General features: G+C 39.6%; 1 protein-coding gene across 11 annotated transcripts in view; it reads left to right on the plus strand.

The window, feature by feature from the left end:
- Positions 1 to 13,109, plus strand: part of cep112 (centrosomal protein 112) — a 132,416-nt gene that overhangs the window by 33,340 nt on the left and 85,967 nt on the right. For 8 of the 11 annotated variants that reach the window (XR_013629920.1, XM_078796978.1, XM_078796980.1 and 5 more), the window contains 5 exons: positions 6,832 to 6,986; positions 7,096 to 7,225; positions 9,068 to 9,160; positions 9,228 to 9,287; positions 9,909 to 9,988. Coding sequence is in view for 10 of the 11 variants with exons in the window: in XM_078796978.1 (XP_078653104.1) it covers positions 6,832 to 6,986; positions 7,096 to 7,225; positions 9,068 to 9,160; positions 9,228 to 9,287; positions 9,909 to 9,988 (518 nt within the window). In the remaining variant the exon portion in view is untranslated. The remainder of the gene's footprint in view (positions 1 to 6,831; positions 6,987 to 7,095; positions 7,226 to 9,067; positions 9,161 to 9,227; positions 9,288 to 9,908; positions 9,989 to 13,109) is intronic. The other 3 variants (XM_078796979.1, XM_078796983.1, XM_078796985.1) reach the window with 3 other exon arrangements.

Raw genomic sequence — 13,109 nt, forward strand, 5'->3', positions numbered from 1 at the left:
TTTTTTTTTTAATAATTAAGGACAGACAAGGCCTATGAGGATGAAAAGAGCCCTCTGTCATTGTATATTAGCTGTTCTACTACACGCACACACACCTAATAAAGTATGTTCAAAGTGAACTTTATCTCATATGGGTTATCACAGCACCTCTTTGACTGTAGTAGTCGCTGTATCCAAATGTCAACGTGTCACGGTGACATTTTTGTCATTTTATTTTGCAATGGTTTATTAGCTTTTTTTTGATGTTGCATCGTTTATTCATATTTAGTCCGCAAAATACAGTCACATGACAGTTGGACTTTGGCTATACACTGAATATGACTGCGACAGAGATACTGCATGTGTATGAATGTTATCTATACTCCTAGCACAGCAGACACAGTGATTGAGTGGGTGCTTGACAATAAAAGGCAAGCCGCTATCTTCTGAAGTGTTGTGCCAGCCCATCTCTTGATTGTAGTCCATCACTTTTCCATTTGCGACATATAAATAGGTCAGACTGGAGATATGGGCGGTTTTGTTTTAAGAGAAGGAATAAGTCAAAGATTAAGGCTAATAAATGTGTTGTTAAAGGGGAACTGCACTTTTTTATGTTGTACATCGTTCACAATCCTGATGCGAAACATGAACACATTTCTTTCTCTTTTAATCTGCATTATAACACGAGAAAACATTTTAATATGAGCTAGCTAACAATGCATTGGGATACACCTATCCTCAGGTAAAAAATGCTGACGCCAAACGAGCATCTTTGAAGCAAAATGGAGCCCTGTTGGTGTTTTGTTGTGAGGGCTTTGGCGTCAAAATGACCATTTCCCCAAGACATCCATTGTTAGCCAGCTCATATTAACTTTTTTGCAGTTTTTACACAAGTCACCTTTTTATGATGTCATTCTTGCACCTCACTCTCCAGGTATGACAAATGAACGTATGAATAGTCCATCATTTTTCTATTTGCTACATATAAATAGGTCGGACTAGAGATATGGGCGGTTTTGTTTTAAGGGAAGGAATAAGTCAAAGATTTAGGCTAATAAATGCATTGTTAAAGGAGAAATGCACTTTAATTTTTAAATGTTGTCAATCATTCACAATCCTGATGCGAAACATGAACACATTTCTTTCCCTTTAGTCTGCATTATAACACGAGAAAACGAGTTAATATGAGCTAGCTAACAATGCATTGGGATATTTTGACTATGAAGACCTCTAACAACATGCTGTGATCATGCATTAACATACACTGATGATAACATGTAATAGTTTTTGATTATTTAAAACACTACTCAAACTTCTTTTAAAAGCACATTAATACACATACTATATGCTAGTTCCGTCAGCAACAACAGCAGCGTAGATACAGCGACCACACTTACGATGTCCGCTCTCATAGGGATGGCTGTGTCTTCCAGCACGTGTGCTCCAGTCCTCACGTAAAAAATGCTGACGTCAAACGAGCATCTTCGATCTGTGAATGATGCTGAGACTAGCGGTTAGTGAGGCGTCATGTTACCTTGCCAGATAAAAATAGTTTTTCATGTTAGTTACCACAATATCACTGTAGCTTGGTTAATATACAAGTCAGTTGTGTTAATTGAGCACTGTTGGTGTTTTTTTGTGAGGGCTTTGGCGTCAAACTTACTATTTCCCAAGACGTCCATTGTTAGCCAGCTCATATTAACTTTTTTTTGCAGTTTTTACACAAGAGTCACCTTTTTATGGCGTCATTCTTGCCCCTCAGTCTTCAAGTATGACAAATGAACGTACGTATGTTCCATCTAACCGTTGGAGTAGCTATTGTGCCAGAAGCACCATAAATCATTTTGTAAGTCTGTTTACCTAATCACTTTTACCAATTGTTTTGGACTACTATCACACATCGGCTTGCCTAATAGCCATAAAATTCTACAAACCGGTAAAACTGCAAAAAAAACCCAAAAAAAACAGCCAGAGTAACATATGAGCTGCCAATCATTATCCGATGCTGGATGTTGGAAATTTTGAACATGTCCAAAGTTTGGAACGGCTCACGCTGTCTGTCAATGTCTGCAGATGTCTGTAAACCAGCTGAAAAACTCATGTAAAAAAAAAAAAAAGTCCAAAAAATGCACGCCATCATTTCTCAGATGGAATCATTCAAAGCCGCAGAGGGACGGAGCCTTAAGCCAACTCCTTTCAGAATAAATATTGCAGAAAAGCCACTGAAGGCTAAATCAAAAGCTTGCATGATACACTGACATCTTGCATGACATCATACATGACCGTTTTGTGTTATTAAAAGGCGTACAGTACAGGCCAAAATTTTGGACACACACACAACTGAATGGTCCCAACTCCATTAGTTAGGCGGACCACCCTGACAAGGCACACCTGTGGAGTGACAACCATTTCAGCTGACGACCTCATGAAGACATTTAGGAGAACACCAAGGTCTGCAGCACTATCAAGACAGCAAAAGGTGGCTACTATCTAGAACAGGGGTGGGCAAACTACGGCCCGGGGGCCACATCCGGCCCGCCAAGTGTTTGAATACGGCCCGCCCAATCTTTCCAAAAGTATTTCATTTAAACTCAACATACAACCTGGCATCATGGCCTGAGCCAACCTTTTGATGGTTTTATCAATTTCGTTTTTTGACATGGTCTGTTGTTTACAAAGTGCTCCTGAAAAAAGGGACAAGCACATAATAATAATAATAATTATTATTATTATTAGATTATTAGATTATTATAATTATTATTAGAACTATTATGATTATTATAATTATTATATTAATGTTAATTATTATATTAATTATATATAATATTATTGTTATATTTGCATATTTTACATAATAATAATATAATAATTATTATTTTAATTTTATTGTAATTATTATAATATTTTATTATTTTTAAAATGTTTAAATATAAATATAAAAGAATAAATAATAATAGCAGATTGTATGACAATTTTACAGATACAATAATACCAGGTGGACGTGTAAAATATATAGTCTGCCCCCCCCCGTAAATTTTGTCATATCAATGCGGCCCGTGAGTCAAAAAGTTTGCCCACCCCTGATCTAGAATCAAGAACAGGGGTCTCAAACTCAATTAAAAAAAAAAAAAAAAACGCATTTATTAAAAACAGAAAAATATACAAACTTTTTCAGTGCTTTGGTTCCGATTTTCTACAATAAAAGCTCTGATAAAACATTCCACTGTTCTCAAATATCTTAATTTTTATTTTTCTGCACAAAATAAGATGAAAAATAAATAAACAAATCAAGAATAAAGAAAATCAATCAACCAGTAATAAATAAATAAATATAATAATAATAAAACGGCAAATAATAAAAACTTAAGAAACCACATATAGTTGGTGGGTAGACAAATTATTTTTTTCAGATTAAAATTAACAAAGCATTATTAGAGCCCTGTAGACATGACAAAACACGACTATGGTCACATTTATACTTTTTTTATTTACAACATATTGCGCAACTGCAGGGTCTTGAGACACATGCTAACTCGCAAACTAGAGAGCTAGCGACCTAAATGGTAGCCTCCAAGTTATTTCCTTTAAACTTAAAAAGCCAAAAACTTACCACTTCCACACGGATAGGGAGGATAACTATTAACAGTTATTTAACCTTTAACATGAACATTAATCAAACGTAATAATTTTTTCTGGGTACATGATACCATACAGCATCCATATCAAACTTCCGCGGGCCTCAAACTAGTGTCCAGTGGGCCACATTTGGCCCGCGTGCCGTGTGTTTGAGACCCCTGATCTAGACTATAAGACATACTTTTTTGTTAAGTACATAATTCCACCTTTTCATTCATAGTTTTGCTATCTTCACTGAGACTTTACAAGGTAAATAATAGGGATGTCCGATATCATCCAACTCTCAATATCCGATGCCGATATGTGTAACATGAACACACATGTATTGTATACAACATTTTGAGCATCATCATGAGCTGCTCTTTTCATAACTGCATCCACACAGAACATCAACGTGATGAGATGAGTGCTCCAGGCTGTCATCAAGTTGCTGTATATTATCTGTTGTCAAACGTTCCATATTTTTCATCTTCAAAGACCCCTCTTTTGAAATGTAGCGTATGTAGTTCACACCCAGTAATTCACGTCAGGAACACCTAATTAGTGGATGTAATTTGCTCCCACTGAGAGTGTCCAGGTGTACCAGCCTGAGCTCGGACAGGTGCTTCTTCTCATCTCCTGCCAGAGACCAGAAGTGTCAGCACGTGTGCCTGCCTGCAAAACACAGGCCTTCTTGTTATTGTCTTAGCACCCTGTGCTACTAACACAAAAGCGCAAGTCTCTCTTTTTCTCTTGTGCTCAAATGCACCGCCGCTTTCTTCTCTCCCATCTTTCTGCCAACCCTGTCATCACCCGTCTCTGTTATCATTCAGATCCACTGGCACGCTCCATCTTTAATCAGAGCCCTATCATCGCCTTTATCAGCTGGTCCATGCAGCATTCCATGCGATCATATACGCAAGTACATCAAGACAAACAGTATGCATAGAAGCCATATTTCAGCTGAATGGAATGGATCGTGGTTGGGACAGATTTCCGCTAGGCCAGTGGTCTCAAACTCAATTTACCTGGGGCCACTGGAGCTAGGGTCTGGGCGAGGCTGGGCCGCATCAGGTTTTCCAAAAAAAACAACAACAAAAAATGCATTTATTAAAAACAGAAAAATGAATAAACTTTGCTTTGGTTCCGATTTTCTACAAGAAAAGCTCTGATAAAACATTCCACTGTTCTCAAATATCTTCATTTTTATTTTTCTACACAAAATAAGATCAAGAATAAAGAAAATCAATCAATCAGTAATAAATAAATAAATATAATAATAATAATAATAATAATAATAATAAAACGGCAAATAATAAAAACTTAAGAAACCACATATAGTTGGTGGGTAGACAAATTATTTTTTTCAGATTAAAATTAACAAAGCATTATTAGAGCCCTGTACACATGACAAAACACGACTATAGTCACATTCATACTCTTTTTATTTACAACATATTACTCAACTGCAGGGTCTTGAGACACATGCTAACTCGCAAACTAGAGAGCTAGCGACCTAAATGGTAGCCTCCAAGTTATTTCCTTTAAACTTAAAAAGCCAAAAACTTACCACTTCCACACGGATAGGGAGGATAACTATAACTATTATTTAACCTTTAACATGAACATTAATCAAACGTAATAATTTTTTCTGGGTACATGATACCATACGGCATCCATATCAAACTTGAGCGGGCTGCACTAACATTAAACTTTCATATCAAGGCGGGGGCCTCAAACTAAATGTAGTTAGAATGTTGTATTCTCGTGTTAAAATGATGCTAGGGGTACCTCCCCACCTCCACCTCACCTCCACCAGATCCGAGGTCTGACTGTGGTTTTTGCAGTGTGTCACCTACGACGTACAAATACAATGCTGATGCACGTCCTTCACGTGGGGCATGTTGATAGTAGGGCTGGGTTAAACGATTATTTCTGTAATTGATTAATCTAGAAAATAGTTTTTCGATGCATTGATTAATCCCTGAAAGTCCCCGATTAGTCCCTGAAAACATAAACCACAATACATGCACAGGTTAATAAAAATATATATTTCTAAATGATCTGCCCATATCAATAATGAATAATAATGAACAATACTAATAACAATAATAATAGGAATAAAAGTAACTATAGCGTATATTTGAGGAGTGTGTGTCTGTGTCAGTTTTTAAAAAGTGTCAGCAAGACGCGAGTGTGTGAGGAGTGTGTTTTTGTGTGGGCACATGCTCTGTGTGTGCCAGGCTGGAGCACAAGTTACGTGGTGCGGTTCGGATGATTGACGGGGTTAATCATTGCAAACAAGGAAAGTTGAAAATGTACGGCGTCTTCTCCTCACAAGCAGCTCCCGGGTGCTGGTGCATCGCCGTCGTGCTTGATATGCCATCTCAATTTTGCATAAAAACCCAAACCACCGCATCATTACCTTTTGGCGTGAAGTATTCCCATACTTTGGATACTTTTTTGCGCAATATTTTCTTCTGGCTGGACTCACTGAAACCTTTTGTGAGTAGTGGTGTGGTGTTTGTGAACGAATGGGTCAAAAGAACTACTTTTTCGCGACCGAATAAACCGCTCATAAAATACCCGTTCAGTCCCCCGGCCATTTTGTTCATGACTGACACAGCACGAGTTGGTGAGCTGTTGAGTCGGAAAGAACGTGAACATGAGTGAACGGACTGACTCAGGCTAACGACCAATTGACCGAAATGAACGGCTATTTTTACTGAATGAATCAGAATGATCCTGTTCACTGAAACAAACGGTTTTGCTTACCACTAATTCTGAATTTCTAAGTCGCATTGACATGCAGTTCTTGTGGCGACGTATTTTTTGTGTCGATGTCATCGATGACGTCGACACGTCGTCCCAGCCCTAGTTGATAGTATAGTTACTTGCAGCTACAGCTTTAAAGCTCAAACTCTTCGGAAAACTGCTGTAGTTGAGATTTTTTCTAAAGTGAGAGAAGAAAAGGCAAGGAGACGTCTTCTAAGACAGATTCACATGATAACATCATTCCCATGCTGCTGCTGTGCTGCCGCGACCTTTGGCACACTTTGTGTAGCAAAGATGTTGTTGCCGTTTGATGACTCACATATCTTGGAGGGGAAATCGGTGTAAAAGAGTTTATTTGAAGTCGACCTCGCCGTAAGTTCAGGCTCGCTCCTAAACAGTTACAGCTAAAGATGCACACTGGAGAACACAGAAAGTTGTGGAATAATGGATCTTGGTGTGTAGGTGCACACGGTGCATGAGCTGGAGCAGCAAGTGGAGCAGCGGTCTGTGGAAGCGGAGCAAAGCAATGCCTTGCTTCAGAAAGTGACACAAGAGAAGGCCCAGCTGGAGATCCACCTTGCATCCATCAATGTTGAACTGCAGGAGGCTAACAGAAGGTCTGGAGATATTTGCCCAAGAAAGGATATAGGATGATGACCTTGATATTGTAACAGTGCACTGTATTATTATTTTTCACCCACCCGTGATGCTTTGACCTGTCCACAGGTTTGTGGTCCTTCAGAAAGAGAAGGATGAACAGAGCGTGCTGTCTCAGCAAACCTTCCAGAAGTTCCAAGCCAAACACGAGGCTGATGTGAGCCATTTACACAAGGAGCACGCTCTGTCTGTGGCTAAGGTGAGGTCTGCAGAATGTCACCAGCCACATTTGGCTTTAAGACCAAGCAGCAGTGCAAAACAAATGTATATTCTTTATTGTTCTATTTACCTTATTTTACCCCCCTTTTTAAAAAGTAATTGCTTAGACATGGAGAAGAGATGAATGAAACCATCTCTGGTTCTCCCTACTCCTTCCCGGTCATAGTTGTGCAATGTTCAAAACACAGCATTACCATAACCATAAGGTAGTGGTCCTTAATTATTTTTTGTCATGCGCCCCCTATACTATTGACAACCTGTCATATTTATTTATCTGTACAAACCACTGTATGAGTTGCTGTCACCAGCATAATTCAAGTATGAATAAATTCAAACAGACCTTCCAACCTTGACGAAATCTTGTGAATTTTTAGAATCAACTTCCATCAGAGAGGGCGGCACGGCGGACAAGTGGTTAGCGTGCAGACCTCACAGCTAGAAGACCAGGGTTCAATTCCACCCTCGGCCATCTCTGTGTGGAGTTTGCATGTTCTCCCCGTGCATGCGTGGGTTTTCTCCGGGTACTCCGGTTTCCTCCCACATTCCAAAAACATGCTAGGTTAATTAGCAACTCCAAATTGTCCATAGGTATGAATGTGAGTGTGAATGGTTGTTTGTCTATATGTGCCCTGTGATTGGCTGGCGACCAGTCCAGGGTGTACCCCGCCTCTCGCCCAAAGACAGCTGGGATAGGCTCCAGCAACCCCCGCACCCTCATGAGGAAAAGCGGTAGAAAATGAATGAATGAATGAACTTCCATCAGAGAGGAAGTTGTAATTTTCCAAGAATAATATATGTTTGTTTAATAAGTGAATGTCAAAATACAAACAGTCTGAGACCGGAAGCTGTTGTCATTCTCGCTACAGACCCGCCATACATGACCTCATTCACTAATCACTTTACACGTCAAAAAGAAGAGAGCATGTTTGATGTAGGCTGCACGGCGGTCAAGTGGTTAGCGCGCAGACCTCACACGTCAGAGTTTGCATGTTCTCCCCGTGCATGCGTGAGTTTTCTTCGGGTACTCCGGTTTCCTCCCACATTCCAAAAACATGCTAGGTTAATTGGTGACTCCAAATTGTCCATAGGTATGAATGTGAGTGTGAATGGTTGTTTGTCTATATGTGCCCTGTGATTGGCTGGCGACTTTGGGGGAAGAGGGGCGGGTTGAATGAATGTTAAACTTGATAGAAGTTTAACATTCATTCAGAAGTTTAGTTGGAGGAGTATAATAAAACAAAAATAAAGTAAAACAATGGTTGACTTCCTAGCTGTTCTAACCACAAACCATGTCATACACGCTAGAATTAAACTAAAATAAAGTAAAATTACTCACTCTTTCCTTATGTCGCAGTGAGTTCCATAGGTATGAATGTGAGTGTGAATAGTTGTTTGTCTATATGTGCCCTGTGAATGGCTGGCGACCAGTCCAGTGTGTACCCCGCCTTTTGCCCGAAGACAGCTGGGATAGGATCCAGCACCCCCCACGACCCTCGTGAGAATAAGCGGTAGAAAATGAATGAATCAATCAATCACAGGGCACATATAGACAAACAACCATTCACACTCATATTCATAACCTATGGACAATTTGGAGTCGCCAATTAACCTAGCATGTTTTTGGAATGTGGGAGGAAACCGGAGTACTCCAACATGCAAACAAAAGATTCGAACCCCGACTGATACTTGACATGCAAAACTTTTATCTTGTACAATTATGACCTTTTTCCCGACTTTGCGCCCATTTTTTTCCGCCTCTCATTACAATTTTTCTCTCTGAACAATATAACGTTATTCTACAAATACGGACTCTCTCTTGCAGGCCTCTGAGGTGATGAAGGACTTTGAGAACACCATTGCCCAGCTGAAACAGCAGCTCCTGGTCAGTGAACATCAAAGACAGACACAAGTTCGGGTATGAGACGCTTCCAAAAAGAGATTTTAATCCTTTGCAATGTCACACATCTACCGTCTCTGTTCAGGATCAGGATTTGAAGTTCCAGCAGGAAAAAGATGAACTGCAGCTCAGCTACAACACAAAGGTGCGTGCTTGACTTGAAGAAAGCTGGAAATGGGGATTCTTTTTAGATTGTATGGAGAACATGGACAGAAATGTGACAATAGCCACGTATACATGGACCCAAATGTAAACGTGGCTAATGAGTGGGTTAGATCTGTAAGACCAGCAGCAACATAATATGTATTTGAATGTAATACCTTTATGTATGTACTGTAGGTCCAAGCTAAATTCTACGAGTCATCTTCAAAGCAGCAAACCAGCTCATAAACAAGCCCTCTGTTAATGAGCTGAGCTGGACCAGACTTTTTAGGTTAAGATCGGGTTTAAAGACTGGACCTGGGCCTGGGTCATCTTCAAAGTACAGTGGCTTGATACACCTGCAAGAACTTTACAGGCCTCCGCACCACTTCATTTAAGGAGGGGAAGTTAATTGAACCCTTTGTAGATGAAAGTTGTGTCTTATTGATGATTTTCCAATAGCGGAGGCCATATGCTAATAACCTTATTGGTCTGTCTTCCACGTGTGGGACATGAAAAGGCCACCATAAAGTTTAATATATAGCTCATATGCTACATTTTGATGGTGCACGTGATCACAAGTATGAACTCAAGGCACACCCTTCTCTCTTTCTCTTTCTCCCAGGTTCTAGTACTGCATAGTGAGGCGGAGAAAGAGAGAACAGAGGCCTCAAGGAAGATAGCCAAACTAGAGGATGCAGTCAGGTACAGTAAGGCACCAGTTTTTGTATACAGTATCTCATATTTCAGCAATCGTATAGAAATCAAACTTATAAGAAGATGTGTCAACACACCCGTTATTGTCTAAATAGTTGGCAACACAAGTTGCCCTTGGGTCGAGTGGTTAGCGCGCAGACCTCACAGCTAGGTGACCCGAGTTCAATCCCACACTCGGCCATCTCTGTGTGGAGTTTGCATGTTCTGCCCGTGCATGCGTGGGTTTTCTCCGGGTACTCCGGTTTCCTCCCACATTCCAAAAACATGCTAGGTTAATTGTAGCTTACATATCATACAAAATAATTTATCTGTGACATTCAACATAAATTCAATTCATTTTTAAAAATGAATAAAAAATTAATTTCCCAATGACAGCGTTGTATGCTAGCTGAAATTAACTCATTTTCTCGTGTTGTAATGCACAGAAATATGTGTTCATGTTTCACATAAGGATTGTGGATGATGGGCAACATTCCAAAAAAATTAATTAATTAATTTAAAAAAATTTAAATAAATGCTGAAATTTTTATTATAATTTAAAATTATACTGTAATTTCAAAATAATTAATTTCCACATAATCAATTTAAGACAATGTAATATAGCCACTTTTTTTAATATATCCACCCTTAATTGTTTTTTCCCTTTACTCTAATATTGAGTTCAATCCCATATTTTATGCCTTTATGATTTCCAACAGTATTAGGAGTTGTTTGTAGCTCTTTGATCAGAGAAGAACAGTCGCCATGAATCCTGATTTGAGGTGGAGTTTTTTTCATTAACAAGGCAGCCACGGTGCACTATATTTTCTTTGATGCTTTTTAATATTTCTGTGAGTGCTATGGGACCCGAGAGTCTGAAAACGGTGATGAGAGGACATACAGATCAGAGCCTGGCGTGGAAACTCTGGAAAGCTGTTTTTATTATTACTTCTATGCAGACAGAATGCTAATTGCTAGTGTGACGCCTTGTCGTTTGACAATGAAGTTTAATAAAGCACCACAATGCGGTGTATTATTTAAGATTAAGATGTGCCTTTATTCGTCCCTCAGTGGGGAAATTTGTAGTGACCAGGAATGTTTATATACCCAACTGGACTTTTTCATAATACCGTAATCCCTTGTTCATCACGGTTAACTGTTCCAGATCTGACCTGATTCCTTATTTATTTACCAAATATTTTTTACCCGTTTACTACCTTCTCAGTACAGTTTTTAACATTATCAGAGCCCTCTAGACACAAAAAGCACTCCTTTACACTCATATAATCCAATATAGCAGACATTTAAGACTCGCTATCAATGTGTTCCCTCTGGGAGCTGAGTGAAAGTCGGACAGGAAGTGACTTTGTGGTTCAGATTGTGAAATACTTCAAACTTGTAATAAGCGATCAAGTCTGTGTGGCTCACCAAACTTTGCGGTAACATTACTGACATCTAGTGGCCAGTGTAAAATACTTCATATTATTCACAGCATCTTTGAATGCCTTATAGAGTATTTGGGTTTTAGTTATTTTTTCCTTGTAAATGCTTAATTTAGGTTAAAAAAAACATGTAGGATTTGCCCAAGTGTGCATTTTTGTGCTAATAATCGGCCATATTCAACCAAAAAACAGCATTATTTAGCATTAGTTACATATGGTATATGCCAATCCAATATGATAATACATGTACTATATTAGTGGCACGGTGGTCGAGTGGTTAGCGTGCAGACCTCACAGCTAGGAGACCAGGGTTCAATTCCACGCGTGGGTTTTCTCCGGGTACTCCGGTTTCCTGCCACATTCCAAAAACATTCGAGGTTAATTGGCGACTCCAAAATGTCCATAGGTATGAATGTGAGTGTGAATGGTTGTTTGTCTATATGTGCCCTGTGATTGGCTGGCGACCAGTCCAGGGTGTACCCCGCCTCTCGCCTGAAGACAGTTGGGATAGGCTCCAGCACCCCCACAACCCTTGTGAGGATAAGCGGTAGAAAATGAATGAATGAATGAATGATTCCCTAAAGAAGCCCTGAAGTTACAATACATCTTTTTGTGTGAGAAATTTCAAGTCAATCCGACATATAGGTTTTGATAACGGCGCCACCAAGTGGTGAATTTGTCATTCGAATCATAGCACCCTTTTGTGACTGACAAAATGACTAAATTTTGGTGAGGTGAGAAACACTATTGAATTGTGTGAGGAAAAGCGGTAGAAAATGAATGAATGAATGTACTATATTATTCCAAATTGTATAGCCACATTCACTCGGTAAAAATTGCAGTAAAAAGGTAATTTATGAGTGTACTGTTTCAGAATAATCACCCAATTCTTTAGTAATTGAAAATCTATCAGTGTAGAAATTCCAAAGCCTCATTTCTATGCCCCCGCTGTTTGTCTCTGTGCCATTTCGTCGTACAATAGCACAACACTCCCCCCCCCCCAACCCTTATCCAGCAGTACTTCCACTACAAGGGGAAGGCATTATTTGGTCACAAGCAGATTACAGTTCTATTGGTGGAATTAGAATGGGTTCTATGCAATAAATACTCATGCTAAGCCCATTGAACGACCTCGGACCCACTGCAAGCCACATAACGGTCTAGTCATGGTGCAGGAAAGATATTTCCTTTATGTGAGGATGGGTTTGCATTAGATATGCATTTGCATTTGGAGGAATACATCTTATATTGTTCATATCTTGAGCGTGTAGTTTCTGTCATATTCACATTTGAAATAACGTCAAATTCTGCACACATCATTGTGTTCGATTCCACAATATCTTTTTTCCAGTGGCTTTGTGAGAGTATGAAAAACACATTTCCCCACTTAGTATTCAGCATAAAGATCACAGGGTGACATTTGATGCCTATGTCCGCTTCTTGTTTGCGCTTGTCGAAAGTCCGCCCGGCAACAAAAGCTTTAAAAAAACAGCAGACACAGCCGCTGTTGCATTAATGACGCTCGCTGTTAGCATCACTAAGGAGTCAAGTCGATGCCTCATTTACTGTTAAGCACCCAGAAAGTGGTCCATCAGGCTACTGGCTAATGAAGTGCTCAGCTTGATGTCTGCTTTACCTGCCTGCCTGCCTGCTACCGTGGCAACAGCAAAGGCCTTTCAAGGCGATCC

Source organism: Doryrhamphus excisus, linkage group LG16, assembly GCF_037039965.1.
Source record: "Doryrhamphus excisus strain RoL-2023G ecotype Guam linkage group LG16, RoL_Dexc_Guam_v1.1, whole genome shotgun sequence".
Taxonomy (NCBI): domain Eukaryota; kingdom Metazoa; phylum Chordata; class Actinopteri; order Syngnathiformes; family Syngnathidae; genus Doryrhamphus; species Doryrhamphus excisus.